The sequence below is a fragment of the Suncus etruscus genome, chromosome 15 (genome assembly GCF_024139225.1).
Source record: "Suncus etruscus isolate mSunEtr1 chromosome 15, mSunEtr1.pri.cur, whole genome shotgun sequence".
In the NCBI taxonomy this organism is placed as follows: domain Eukaryota; kingdom Metazoa; phylum Chordata; class Mammalia; order Eulipotyphla; family Soricidae; genus Suncus; species Suncus etruscus.
The window spans coordinates 33,551,969-33,566,095 of NC_064862.1; the positions used below are offsets into that span (position 1 = coordinate 33,551,969).

Sequence of the window (14,127 nt, forward strand, 5' to 3'; positions counted from 1 at the left end):
GCACGGGGACCATATGGGACGCCGAGATTCAAACCAACCACCTTAGGTCCTGGATCGGCTGCTTGCAAGGCAAATACCACAGTGCTATCTCTCCAGCCCCATCTTAACAAATATTTTAAGTCATTCATTTTCTATTTGATTATACATGCTTGTATCTTCTAATATTTCTTTCCACTGAGATCCTTGGATAAGGCATCTGAATTTTATAGATTCTTTTTTTTTTTTTTCGTTTTTGGGACACACTTGTTTGATGCTCAGGGGTTACTCCTGGCTATGCGCTCAGAAATCACCTCTGGCTTGGGGGGACCATATGGGATGCTGGGGGATCGAACCGCTGTCCGTCTTACGCTAGCGCTTGCAAGGCAGACACCTTACCTCTAGAACCACCTTCCCAGCCCCTTATAGATTCTTTTTACAGTGCTCATTACCATATTACTTAATATTCTAGCCTTGAATATTATGTTTGTTTTAAGAATATTCTATGCATATTCTAAACCATAAAGACTTTTTCAGCAAAGTTCCCCTCCATCAACATTGGTTACTCCAAGGAACTAGAAAACTAGAAAAGCTGCCTCCCAATTAGAGGGGGAAATAAGGGAGGCATCAGGACCAAACAGGTACAAGACTACTAAGTAATAGGATAGGTACAGAGGGGACCACATATTCTAGCAGCCCTGGGGGTGAGGGAAGAGGATATGGGAAGTAGGACAAAAATGGAGGAGTAGGGAGGACAAACCAGTGATGGGAATCCCCCCTGATTTTATGTAATATGTACCTAAAATATTATTGTCAACAATATGTAAGCCACTATGATCAAAATAAAAAATATGTTAATATAAAAAAAAAGAAAAAGAAAACTAGAAAAGTTTTACACCTGGCATGTATATATTTGGGGAGGCCACACCCGGCAGTGCTCAGGGTTTACTCCTGGCTCTGTACTCAGAAATTGCTCCTGGCAGGCTAGGGGTCCTTATGGGATGCCAGATTTGAAACACTATCCATCCTGAATTGGCTGCGTGCAAGGTAAACACTCTACCACTGTGCTATCTCTCAGATCTCTGCCTTTATATTTTGAAGCACTTTGACCCACCTGGGTCAATTTTCCTAATGCAACCTATGGATCAATCTTTCTGTCTATGTCTGTGTGTTGGCCACCTCTATGTTTTAATGTCCATCTGTTCTTTTTTTTTTTTTTTTGGCTTTTTGGGCCACACCCGTTTGATGCTCAGGGGTTACTCCTGGCTAAGCGCTCAGAAATTGCCCCTGGCTTGGGGGGACCATATGAGACACCAGGGGATCGAACCGTCATCTTTCCTTGGTTAGCGCTTGCAAGGCAGACACCTTACCTCTAGCGCCACCTCACATCTGTTCTTTTTTTAATGTTTTTTTTCTATGTTTAATGTCCATCTGTCCACCGTCCTTTTCCATGCAAGGCAAACGTCCTACCTTCATGCTATCTCTCCAGCCCCTAGCCCTTATTCTTGTTTATGGCATTTCCTTTTCCCAGGAAGAAGATGATGCCACCTCCGCTGCTGTAGCTGTGCTGGTGCTTATGGTGCTGCTCTGGTGTAACTTTGAAGGATCAATATAAATCAGCCCAGCTGAACTTGCTTCAGACCACCCACTGCATGGAAAGCAGAGCTCGGGCAGCAGCACTGGCATGTGAACTGTTTATGGTCCTCTCCAGTGGCTCATCCTGCATGAAGGTTTCCTGCTCCACGTCATTGCTCTGGCTCCTGTTGCTGTTGGTGTCACTCGAGTCATTGAACTGCAAGTCATCAGAGAAGAAGGCAGGCACACCACTGTTGCTGATGTGGTCTCGGTGGTCACTTTCTACCACTTCCTTTCACCATAGACTGTTGCTGACAACTGGTTTTGTCTTCTGAATGATCTTTGGCTCTAGAACATTTCCTGATCTGTGACTGCTGCAAGCTATTTTTTCAGACTCCACAAAGTTAGGTTGCCAACTGAAGTTGTGATCCTGAATTTATCCTCTTCAGACTATCTCAAAAGACTTAAAGGATATGTATGCCTTCTTTGTATACTTCTTTTTTTTGTTTTGTTTTGTTTTTTGTTTTTTTTTTTTTTGGGGCCACACCCATTTGATGCTCAGGGGTTACTCCTGGCTAAGCACTCAGAAATTGCCCCTGGCTTGGGGGGACCATATGGGACGCAGGAGGATCGAACTGCGGTCCTTCCTTGGCTAGCACTTGCAAGGCAGACACCTTACCTCTAGCGACACCTCACCGGCCCCTGTTTGTATACTTCTTAAGGGTATCACTTCAACATGTATATTCTTTTTTTTGGGGGGGGAGCCACACCCGTTTGATACTCAGGGGTTATTCCTGGATAAGCGCTCAGAAATTGCCCCTGGCAGGCACAGGGGACCATATGGGACACCGGGATTCGAACCAACCACCTTTGGTTCTGGATCGGCTGCTTGCAAGGCAAACACCGCTGTGCTATCTCTCTGGGCCCAACATGTATATTCTTTATTGTGTATTTCATTATGTAGTTATGTAGTTACAGCTTTCCTGCTTATCTTTAAATTTGCTAGTAGGAATTCTTTTTTTTTTTTTTTTTTTTTTTTTTTGTGGTTTTTGGGTCAAACCCGGCAGCACTCAGGGGCCATTCCTGGCTCCAGGCTCAGAAATTGCTCCTGGCAGGCACGGGGGACCATATGGGGCACCAGGATTTGAACCGATGACCTCCTGCATGAAAGGCAAACGCCTTACCTCCATGCTATCTCTCCGGCCCCAGGAATTCTTTTTTTTTTTCTTTCTGATTTTATGGGTTGTACTCAGTAGTGCTCATTAGTTACTCCTGGCTCTGTGCTCAGAAGTCATTCCGGGCAGGCTCGGGGACCATATGGAATGCTGGGATTCGAACCATGGTCCATCCTATGTTGGCCACGTGCAAGGCAAAGGCCTTACCGCTGTACTATCACTTTGGTCCCCCTAGTAGGAATTCTTTTTATTTTTTGTTTTGTTTTTTTGGGTCACACCTGTTAGTGCTCAGGGGTTACTCCTGGCTCTATGCTCAGAAATCGCTTCTGGCAGGCTCAGGGGACCATATGAGATGCCAGGATTCGAACCACCAACCTTCTGCATACAAGGCAAACGCCTTACCTTCATGCTATCTCTCCAGCCCCCCCTAGTAGAAATTCTTAAAAGATAGTATAGATAGAGGCCGGAGCAATAGCACAGCGGTAAGAAGTTTGCCTTGCATGTGGCCAACACAGGACAGGCCCTAGTTCCAATCCCGGCATCCCATATGGTTCTCTGAGCCTGCCAGGAGTGACTTTTGAAGAAGAGCCAGGAGTAACTCCTGAGTGTTGCTATGTGTGACCCAAAAACAACAACAACAACAACAACAACAACAATAACAAGATAGTATAGATTGTACTCTTTTTTTTTTTTTTTTTTTTTTGGGTTTTTTTTTTGGTTTTTGGGCCACACCCTGTGACGCTCAGGGGTTACTCCTGGCTATGCGCTCAGAAGTTGCTCCTGGCTTCTTGGGGGGACCATATGGGATGCCGGGGGATCGAACCGCGGTCCGTCCTAGGCTAGCGCAGGCAAGGCAGGCACCTTACCTCCAGCGCCACCGCCCGGCCCCAGATTGTACTCTTGAAGTTTTGTGTTTTGATATATCCAGTTTAGGGACTGTTTGATTTATTATTAACTTCCCATTACACTTCAATAGTATCCTATGACACCATTCCTTTTTGCATGGGTGCATTAAAATCAGAAAATATTAGATTCTAAGAGGAGTTATTATCAGTTAGGGATGAGAACTCAGTAATTTCTTGCTATAGGGGGCCTTCCACCCTGAACATTTGCCATAGAAACTTGACTTAGGCTTTATTTGCTTGGACATTGGCCGATTACTTCTAAACCTTGGGGCTGGCATGGTTCTTCTGCACCTACACCAAGAATTGACCCTCTACCAGTATGGACCCTGGATATGCACTGACTGGCCATAGCTTGGGCTCTGCTTTCCACATTGAGAAAAGTTCCAGAGATCAGAGTCTCTCCCAACCATGAAGAGGGATGGGACAGACCCTTCCTACCAGGACATGCCTACAGAGGATGAGAGGCCCAAGGCCACCTTTTGGTTCTTTTTTTTTTTTTTTTTTTTGGTCACACCGGGCGGTGCTCAGGGTTTACTCCTGGCTGTCTGCTCAGAAATAGCTCCTGGCAGGCACGAGGGACCATGTGGGACACCGGGATTCGAACCAACCACCTTTGGTCCTGGATCAGCTGCTTGCTGCTCCTCAGCCTGAGATTGCAGACTGGTCTAAAAGGGTGCAGGTGTCCTCTGTGCTGATTCAGCAGTTCCCTACCGAAGATTGGAGCGCTCAGCCTGCTACAGAAGATTGGTCTGCAACTCCCACGGCTCAGGCCACTGAATGGGTAGGAACCACCACTGAATGGTCATAAGCTCTTCTATCTAGACTGAAATAGGAATGGAGATCAAATTGATGGAAAATAAACGAGTTTCTAAAAAAAAAGAAACAAAAAAAGAGAAAGAAAGAAAGGAATAATGGAAGAAAGAAAGAAAGAAAGAACGAAAGAAAGAAAGACCAAAAGAAAGAAAGAACGAAAGAAAGAAAGAAAGAAAGAGGAAGGAAATAAAAAGAAAGAGAAAGAGAAAGAAAGAAAAAGAAAGAAAGAAAAAGAAAGTAAGAAGAAAGAAAGAAAGAAGAAAGAAAGAAGAAAGAAAGAAAGAAAAGAAAGAAAGAAAGAAAGAAAGAAAAGAAAGAAAGAAAGAAAAAGAAAGAAAGGAAAGAAAGAAAGAAAGAAAGAAAGAAAGAAAGAAAGAAAGAAAGAAAGAAAGAAAGAAAGAAAGAAAGAAAGAAAGAAAGAAAGAAAGAAAGAAAGAAAAAGTGGGCCCCGATTGATAGCATGTGGCTGACTTGAGGTCAATCTCCATTCGATTTTCTTTTTTTTTTCATTTTTTTTCTTTATTTAAACATCTTGATTACATAAATGATTGTGATTAGGTTTCAGTCATGTAAAGAACACCCCCTTCACCAGTGCAACATTCCCACCACCAATGTCCCAAATCTCCCTCCATCCCACCCCACCCCCACCTGTACTCCAGACAGGCTTTTCAGTTTCCTCATTCATTCACATGATTATGGTAGTTCTTTGTGTAGTTATTTCTATAGCTGTACTCACCACTCTTTGTGGTGAGCTTCATGAAGTGAGCTGGTGTTCCATTCCTCCTCTCATTGTCTCTGAGGATTGTTACAAAAATGACTTTTATTTATTTATTTATTTTTGGTTTTTGGGCCACACCCAGCACTGCTCAGGGGTTACTCCTGGCTGTCTGCTCAGAAATAGCTCCTGGCAGGCATGGGGGACCATATGGGACACCGGGATTTGAACCAACCACCTTTGTTCCTGGTTCGGCTGCTTGCAAGGCAAACGCAGCTGTGCTATATCTCTGGGCCCGACTTTTATTTTTCTTAAAACCCATAAATGAGTGAGACTATTCTGCATCTCTCTCTCCCTCTGGCTTATTTCACTCAGCATGATAGATTCCATGTACATCTATATATAGGAAAATTTCATGACTTCACCTCTCCTGACGGCTGCATAATATTCCATTGTGTATATGTACCATAGTTTCTTTAGCCATTCATCTGTTGAAGGGCATTTTGGTTGTTTCCAGAGCCTGGCTATTGTGAATAGTGCTGTAATAAATATAGGTGTGAGGAAGGGGTTTTTGTATTGTATTCTTATGTTCTTAGGGTATATCCCTAGGAGTGGAATAGCTGGGTCGAATGGGAGCTCAATTTCCAGATTTTGGAGGAATCTCCATATCGCTTTCCATAAAGGTTGTACTAGACGGCATTCCCACCAGCAGTGGATAAGAGTTCCTTTCTCATTCGATTTTCAGCATTCCATAAGGGTTCCCTGAGTCTGTCAGGAATAATTTCTTTTTTTTTTCTTTCTTTTCTTTTCTTTTCTTTTCTTTTCTTTTCTTTTCTTTTCTTTCCTTTCCTTCCTTCCTTCCTTTTTTTTTTTTTTTTTGTTTTTTCGGGCCACACCTGTTTGATGCTCAGGGGTTACTTTTGACTATGTGCTCAGAAATCGCCCCTGGCTTGTGGGGACCATATGGGACGCTGGGGGATCGAACCGCGTCCGTTCCTTGGCTAGCGCTTGCATGGCAGACACCTTACCTCTAGCGCCACCTCGCCGGCCCCATCTTTTTTCCTTTTAAATAAATTTTCTAGTTTTGGGGTCACACCCGGCAGCGCACAGGGGTTACTCCTGGCAGGCTCTGGGGACCACATAGGATTCGAACCAACCACCTTTGGTCCTGGATCGGCTGCTTGCAAGGCAAACTCCGCTGTGCTATCTCTCCGGGCCCACCGTTGCTATCTCTTAGGCCCTGTCAGGAATAATTTCTGAACGGAGAGCCTGAGTAACTCCTGAATGTCACTATGTGTGGTCCCAAACTCAATCCAACCCAACTCAAACCAAAGAGAATCAGAGAGGCAGTACAGGAGGGTAGGGTGCTTGTCTTGCACGTGGTGTGCAAGGTTCTAGGAAGTAAGCCCTGAGCAAAGGGGTTGTGTGCCCAAACTCCAAAAATGAAAGAGAGAGAGAGAGAGAGAGAGAGAGAGAGAGAGAGAGAGAGAGAGAGAGAGAGAGAGAGGAAGAAAGAAGAGAAAAGAAAAGAAAAGAAAAGAAAAGAAAAGAAAAGAAAAGAAAAGAAAAGAAAAGAAAAGAAAAGAAAAGAAAAGAAAAGAAAAGAAAAGAAAAGAAAAGAAAGAAAAATACTGGTATCTGGGCTGAGAGAGAACTCAATTGCAGAGTGCAAGCTTTGCAGGCCAGAAATCTGGGTTATACCCAAAGCACCATAGCACTTAAGATTCTATAGGGTGGTCACCTTCCAGTTAGGCGGGAAAACAAAAACAACGTCAATCTTGTTATCATTGTCCAGTGCTGCCAATTAACCAAAAGGGACACAGAGGCCCCAAGAAGGCAAAGGGGCAAACTCAAGCTCCCAGCAAATCATTTATTAGCTCAGCCGCAGGGGCTTAGAGTTCAGTACCCTGAAATTCCGCACAGCCCCTGCAGCGTTGTAGGGGGGGGGAAATGCACCAGGACCAAGCCCCCCACTGAGAATCTTGGCTGGCCAAAGAGCCGGGCCCAAACAAACCACACCCACAAACCCGCCTTATGGGCGGAGCCACACAAACCACGCCCCCTACGCCGGGTTCGGGGGCGGGGCTTCGAGCCAACCTGCGCTGCTCCAACATGGCTCCGCGGCTGTGCAGCATCTCTGCGGCGGCGGCGGCGCGGCGGCTGCTCGGGGGTCCGGGGCCCCGCGTTGGGGACACGGTGGCGGCGGCCCGGTGAGAGTCCTACCGAACGGGGGTTGCATGCGGGTTTTTTTTTATTGTGCATGCATGGACAGTGCGAGGATGTCAACCTCGGGGCCGGGATTCTGGCTTGGAATCTAGAGCTTCCAATCTAGGGAGATGGGCAATGGGGAGGGCTGGAGCTGAGGCCTAGTGGGCATCTGGGTGTGGGCAGAGGTTGGAAGATGGGGTGAGTGGGACGGGCAGAACCTGGGCCCCCGGGGTGTGGGAGCAGAGGAAAGGCGCCAGCCAGGGCCCCTTCCCCCCAGGCCTTTGTGGTGAGTGTTAAAATAGGGCTCTGACTTCTATAGAAGGGCTCCTCCCTGGGAAGTTCTGGGGATGGGCACGGGAGCTTGGAGGAGGGGACTGAGGGTCTGGGAGGAAGCCCATAGGGCTATGACTGAACAGATCCGTTGCACCCCAGCCCTGAACAGTACCGGTGGGCCCCAGAAGCCTGAGGAGGGATGGGAGTTGCTGAAGGTCACTTCTCTGTTGTCCCTTGGCAATACTGGGCTGGAATCCCCTCTGCTCTTTGCACCACTCAGGTGGCCTTCAGGGAGGCAGAAACAGGCCTAGGTCTTTGTTGGTGCCCCCCCTCCAGCGCTGAGGCTGAGGCAGGGTCCCCTGTCTTGTGTCTCCAGGGCCTTGTTTGTGCCCCATCTTTGCACTTATCACTCTGAACTCTTTTATGCTCATCTATCTCCCCAATAGGACTGTCAACTGTCTTTTTCTGTTTCCCCCAGTCACAGACTTAGGGTCCAGGGCTCAAGCAGAAAAGTGGGGATGCTGCTTTTCTCCCCACCTGTGGGAAAGAAGCAGGGGTCCCTCCTGCTCAGGTGTAGCTCAAGCAAGGTTGGGAGACTTTGCCACAGGAAGTCAAGAGGGCTCTGTAGGGGTGCTTGTGTCCAAACTTAACTGGTTGCTGGTAAGAAATAACCTGGAGTTTGTCCTGCACCAGAAAATCTTACTCAAGTTTTCTTTCTTTTGTTAATTTTTGTTTTGGGATCACACCCAGCAGTACTCAGGGCTTACTTCAGGCTCTTTGCTCAGCGATCACATCTGGGACTGGCTCAAGGGACAGTATGAGGTACTGGGGATCCATCGTGGGTCAGCATAAGCAAGGCAAGCTCCCTACCCACAGTACTCTCTCTCTCTGGTGTCTCAGCTTTGGAGGGGGTTTGGGCCACATCCAGTGATGCTCAATGGTTGCTCCTAGCTTTGTACACAGAAATGACTCCTGGTGGGGCCTCAGGTACTATTTGGGATGCTTGCTATTGAACTTAGGTCAGCTATGTGCAAGGCAGGCTCTGTACCCCCTTTACTGTACTATCCCTTTAGCCCTTCGGGAGATCATTTTACATGAGTAATTGGGTCTCTTGAAACCTCAGATTCCTCATATGTAAAATGGGAGTGATAATGTAGGATGTCCATGATGGGAGTTGTTGAGTATTAATAAAACTTGGTGTAAGGCAGGGGTCTCAAACTCAATTTACCTGGGGGTCGCAGGAGGCAAAGTTGGGGTGATCCTTGAGTGCAAAGTCAGTAGTAAGCTTTGAACATTGGGGGTGTGTGACCCAAACAACTAAAACAAAACAAAAAAAGATTCCTCAAGGGCAGGGACGGCGGGTTTGAGACCCCTGGTGTAAGGGATCTAACACATGACCCAATCTGAGGTTGCCTCTTGTTCAGACCTGTTTCTCCCTCAAGTTCTTTGTAACACCTCCAACAGTAGGGCTGAAAGGTCTTTGGGGTATTGTCTTTTTTTTTTGGGGGGGGGGGGTCACACCGGCAGTGCTCAAGGGTTATTCCTGGCTCTACGCTCAGAAATTGCTCCTGGCAAGTTCGGGAGTCCTTATGGGATGCCGGGATTCGAACCACCGTCCTTCTGCATGCAAGGCAAATGCCCTACCTCCATGCTATCTCTTCAACCCCGGGGGAGGGGGGTACCGTCTTCTAAGTTCTTTGTTTTCCAGATGAGCTGGGGTAGGACCTTACTTCACAGTGGAATTGACTGACCTTAGGCCCATTCCTGTAGTAAATACTGAGAGGCCACAGAAGGGCTGTGAATCATGAAGGTCGTAGCCTCCTACCCCTCTTGTACTTGCTCAGCTGTCCTGGATGAGGCATCAGACTTCTGGGAGTTTTAGTTTTTCCTTTGTGCAAGTTATCCCTGCATTGTGTATTTTGTAGGATTGCTGGGAAGGCACTTAAGTTTTTATGTATCATGTTCCACAGGGACAGCTATGAAGTGACTTATCCTCTGACTTATCCCACCTGGGATACCTGAGAACATCCCTGTGCTGTCACTGTGCCACATCTCTCTGAGGCGAGTAGGTAGACTAGCTGCAGCCCTGCTGGACTCAGGCTTGGGGGCTGTTGAGTAATTTCCCTTGATTCAGTCATAGAACATCTCTTATCTCATTTTTCTTTACTTTCCTCATCTCTCCTCTCAGTTTATGTTGTTGTTTCTTTGGCCTTGATTTTTGGGCCACACCTGGTCATGCTCAGAGCTTACTCCTGGCTCTGTGCTCAAGGATCAGTCTTGGTGATTGGGTTTGAGGGGACCATATGGGATGCTGGGGATTGAACATAGAGCAGCCATATGCAAGGCAAGCACCCTACCCTCTGTACTGTCTCTCCTGTCTCTTTTTCTTTTCACACCCAGCTTGGAGGCCACTCCCAGCTCTACTTGGGGATTACTTCTTGTAGTGTTCAGAGGACCATGTGGTACTTAAGGTTGAAAACTGGCTTTCTGCATGCATAGTTCATTTCACTATCTGCCCAGTCCATTCGCCTTATTTTTCTTGAAAACATATATTGTCTTAGCATATAGTAAGTGCTCAGTAAACAGTAGTTACTTTACTGCTGAATCAACAATGTTAAGGGGCCAGAGTAATAACACAGTGATGGGGCGTTTTTCTTGCATGCTGCCAACCCAGGACAGAGCCAGGTTTGATTCCCAGCATCTCAAATGGTCCCCGAGCCTGCCAGGAGTGATTTCTGAGTGCAGAGCCAGGAGGAAACCCTGAGCACCGCCAGGTGTGACCCAAAAACCAAACAAAACCAAAAAACAACTTTTTTTGGGGGGGTCACACCTGGTGGCCCTCAGGGGGCTACTCCTGGCTCTTCGCTCATAAGTTGCTCCTGGCAGGCTCAGGGGGACCATATGGGATGCCGGGATTCAAACTGGGATCTGTCCCAGGTTGGCCGCATGCAAGGCAAACGCCCTACTGCTGTGCTATCTCTCCGGCCCCAAACCAAAAACAACTTTAGTTTTTTAAGACATCCTTTAGTATGCCTTCTAAAGACAAAGTGCTGGGGCTGGAGAGAGAGTACAACAAGTAAAGCACTTTCCTTGCACATGGCTAATCTGGGTGTGATTCTTGGCACCCCATTTGGACCCCCGACACCATCAGAAGTGATCCCAGAGCACAGCTGGGTATGTCCCAAACATCCCTCCCGCAAAATAAGGCAAAGGGTCAGTGTCCTCAAACTTTTTAAACAGGGGGGCAGTTCACTGTCCCTCAGACCGTTGAAGGACCGGACTATAGTGAAAATAAAAACTATGAACAAATTCCTATGCACACTGCATATATCTTATTTTGAAGTGAAGAAACAAAACAGGAACAAATACAATATGTGGCCCGTGGGCCGTAGTTTGAAGACCCCTGGTAGACTCTAAAATAATAAATGAAAATGGCCCTTTTTTCTAATGTCAGCCAACTCACAAGAAGAGTGTTGGAGAATGTGCCTAGAGCCAAGTGTACTAGCATATGGAATTGAGCTTCCTGGCTTATAGGTGTAGAATATTCTGGAGCAGTTTCATGTGGGAGGCATCAGAGTATTGATCTCTATGGAGAGTGCAAGTGTGTTATCTGCTGGGTGTAGGTCATCTGGGTCAAATGTTTATTGAGCAACTTGTATGCTGAAAGGACTATGCTAGTGGGGGATGGAAGCGTTTTAGTTCCTGACTTTCAGTCTTAGCTGTGGAGAGAAGATATACTGGTAGAAAAAGATCCCTGGGGCCGAAGTGATAGCACAGAGTTTGCCTCGCACTCAGCCAGCCCAGGACGGAAGGTGGTTAGAATCTTGGCATCCCATATGGTCCCATGAGTTGCCAGGCACAATTTCTGAGCACAGAGCCAGGAGTAACCCCCGAACGCTGCACTGCAAAGTTTGACTTAAAAAAACAAAAAACAAACAAACAAAAAAATAGAAGAAGACAACAATCCCTGATTCCATTTGATGGAGGAATCTATGTCGTTTTTGGGAGGGCCTGGATCAGCCCAGTGGGGCAGACAGACTCTAACCTTAGGTTGGATCAAGCTTTTGTTATTTGGGGTCATACCTGGATTTTTTTATTTTTTTGGTTTTTGGGCCACACCCGGCAGTGCTCAGGGGTTACTCCTGGCTGTCTGCTCAGAAATAGCTCCTGGCAGGCACGGGGGACCATATGGGACGCCTGAATTCGAACCAACCACCTTTGGTCCTGGATCTGCTGCTTGCAAGGCAAACACCACTGTGCTATCTCTCCGGGCCCCATACCTGGATATTTTTGAGGGACTGCATGGTGCTGGGGATTGAGCCTGGAGCATGCACTTCAGCCCTTTGAGTCATTACCTCATATTATATTTTTCAAAGTGGAAGAGGCTTTCTTATGGCTTTTTGTTTTTCTTTGTGGTGACAACTTGCAGTGCTCAGGGACTATTCTGGCTTTATGTTCAGAAATCACTCCTTGAAATGCTTGGGGGGACTGATGCTGGGGATCAAATTTGGGCTTACAGCATGCAAGCACCTCAACTTCTGTACTATCTCTCTTGATCCTAACAAGAGGCATTCTATATTACAGTTTAGATACCAGAATCTTGGACATTTCAGGGATGATTATTGAGCTTTCATCAGAAGAATGAAATTGGGGACTGCCCTCAAAGATCCTCAGACTTGAGCAGTAGGGTTTCCGGGAAGAGTTGTTAGGACCCAGATCTGGTCTGCCCTGTGACTTTCTCTGTGGGCTTGCAATGAGGCTGGAGAAATTTTTTTTTTGTTTTTGTTTTTGGGTCACACCCAGAGGTGAGGCACTCAGGGGTTACTCCTGCCTCTGCGCTCATAAATCACTCCTGGCAGGCTCGGGGGACCATATGGGATACCCTAGACTCTAGGGCCTAGAGGCTGGAGAATTTTTTATTGTTTCCCAGGTGATGTCAGTGCTCTGGATTTTGAGAACCATTGGTGTAAGGAATCTTAGTGCAGTGGTTACTTAATTTATTTTTGGTGGAGGAGGTCATAGCTAGTAGTGCTGGGAATCAAACCAAGCCCTTCTGCTTAACAAATATATGCTCAGAGGCCAGAGAGATAGCATGGAGGTAGGGCATTTACCTTGCATGTAAAAGGACGGAGGTTCGAATTCTGGCATCTCATGTGGTCCCCTGTGCCTGCCAGGGGTGATTTTTGAGCACAGAGCCAGGAGTAACCCCTGAGCCTTGCCAGGTGTGACCCACAACACAAAACAAAACAAAAATATATGCTCAGTTCATTTAGCTCTCTCCTACCCTGGTCACTAAATTTTAGAGATCTGTGAGGCCGGAGGGATAGTACAGTGGGGAGGGCTTGCACAAGGCTTGCACAAGGCTGACCTGGGTTCGATCTCTGGCATTTCATATGGTCCCCTGAGCCTGCCAGGAGTAATTCCTGAGAACAGAGCCAAGAGTAATTCCTGTGTGAAGCCAAGTGTGGCCCTAAAATCAAAAGCCAGACAAAAAAGAGTCTATGAAGCTTGGAAAGTAAATGAGAGCAAGAACTCCAAGTAGAGACAGTGGGTTTGTCTATCAGCAATGGGGAGCCATTTATTTTATTTTATTTTGGTTTTGGGGCTACACTTGGCAGCACTCGGGTTACTCTTGGCTCTGCACTCAGAAATCAACCCTGGCAGATTCGGGGAACCATATGGGATGCTGGAATTGAACTACCATCAGTCCTGAGTTGGCCACGTGCAAGGCAAACGCCCTGCCACTGTGCTATCTCTCTGGTCCCAAAGAAGTCTTTTTTTTTTTTTTTTAGGATGATTATGTCCAGCTGTGCTCAGGGCTTACTCTTACTAGGGGTTCTGTGCTTAAGGATCACTCCTGGCATGGCCCAGGGACCATATGTGGTGCTGGGAGATGAATCCTGGGTTGGCCACATGTAAGACCAACACCCTACTACTGTACTATCGCTTTGGCCTGAGCCATGAAAGACTTTTTTTGGGGGGTGGGTCATGCCTGGTGTTGCTCAGGGGTTACTCCTGGTGCACTCAGAAATCGCCCGACAGGCTGGGGGACCATATGGGATGCTAGGAATCCCAAACTAGTCCCTCCCGGTCAGCCGCACACAAGGCAAGTGCCCTACTGCTGAGTTATCTCTCTGGTCCTTATGGAAGACTCTTGATCTGAGGAATGGCTTCACAAAAACATTGTCTTTTCAAAGATGGGAGCTGAAAATTGGAACAGGGAGAGAGAGGAGATGTGAAATCACAAGTCAGAAAGGAATAGCGAGATGTGAGCTACTCTGCCTCACTGTTGCCTGTATTTCATAGAGAAGAAAAATGAGGCTCAAAGACATGAAGTTGAGGTGGGATTAAAACTGGGTTTTTCTACAACCCACACTGCTGGTGGTGGGGATGGAATGAGCCCCTGTGTCTCAAGTTTACACTCTGAACCAAGGCTCATGCTTCACCTTCTCTCTCTCTCTCTCTCTTCCTCCCCCTCCCCCTTCCT

General features: G+C 46.9%; 1 protein-coding gene across 1 annotated transcript in view; it reads left to right on the top strand.

The window, feature by feature from the left end:
* The first annotated feature begins 7,246 nt into the window (after window positions 1-7,246).
* Window positions 7,247-14,127, top strand: part of NIPSNAP1 (nipsnap homolog 1) — a 21,471-nt gene continuing 14,590 nt past the window's right edge. The window contains exon 1 of the mRNA XM_049788860.1: window positions 7,247-7,369. Coding sequence (XP_049644817.1) covers window positions 7,272-7,369 — 98 coding nt within the window. The 5' untranslated portion in view covers window positions 7,247-7,271. The remainder of the gene's footprint in view (window positions 7,370-14,127) is intronic.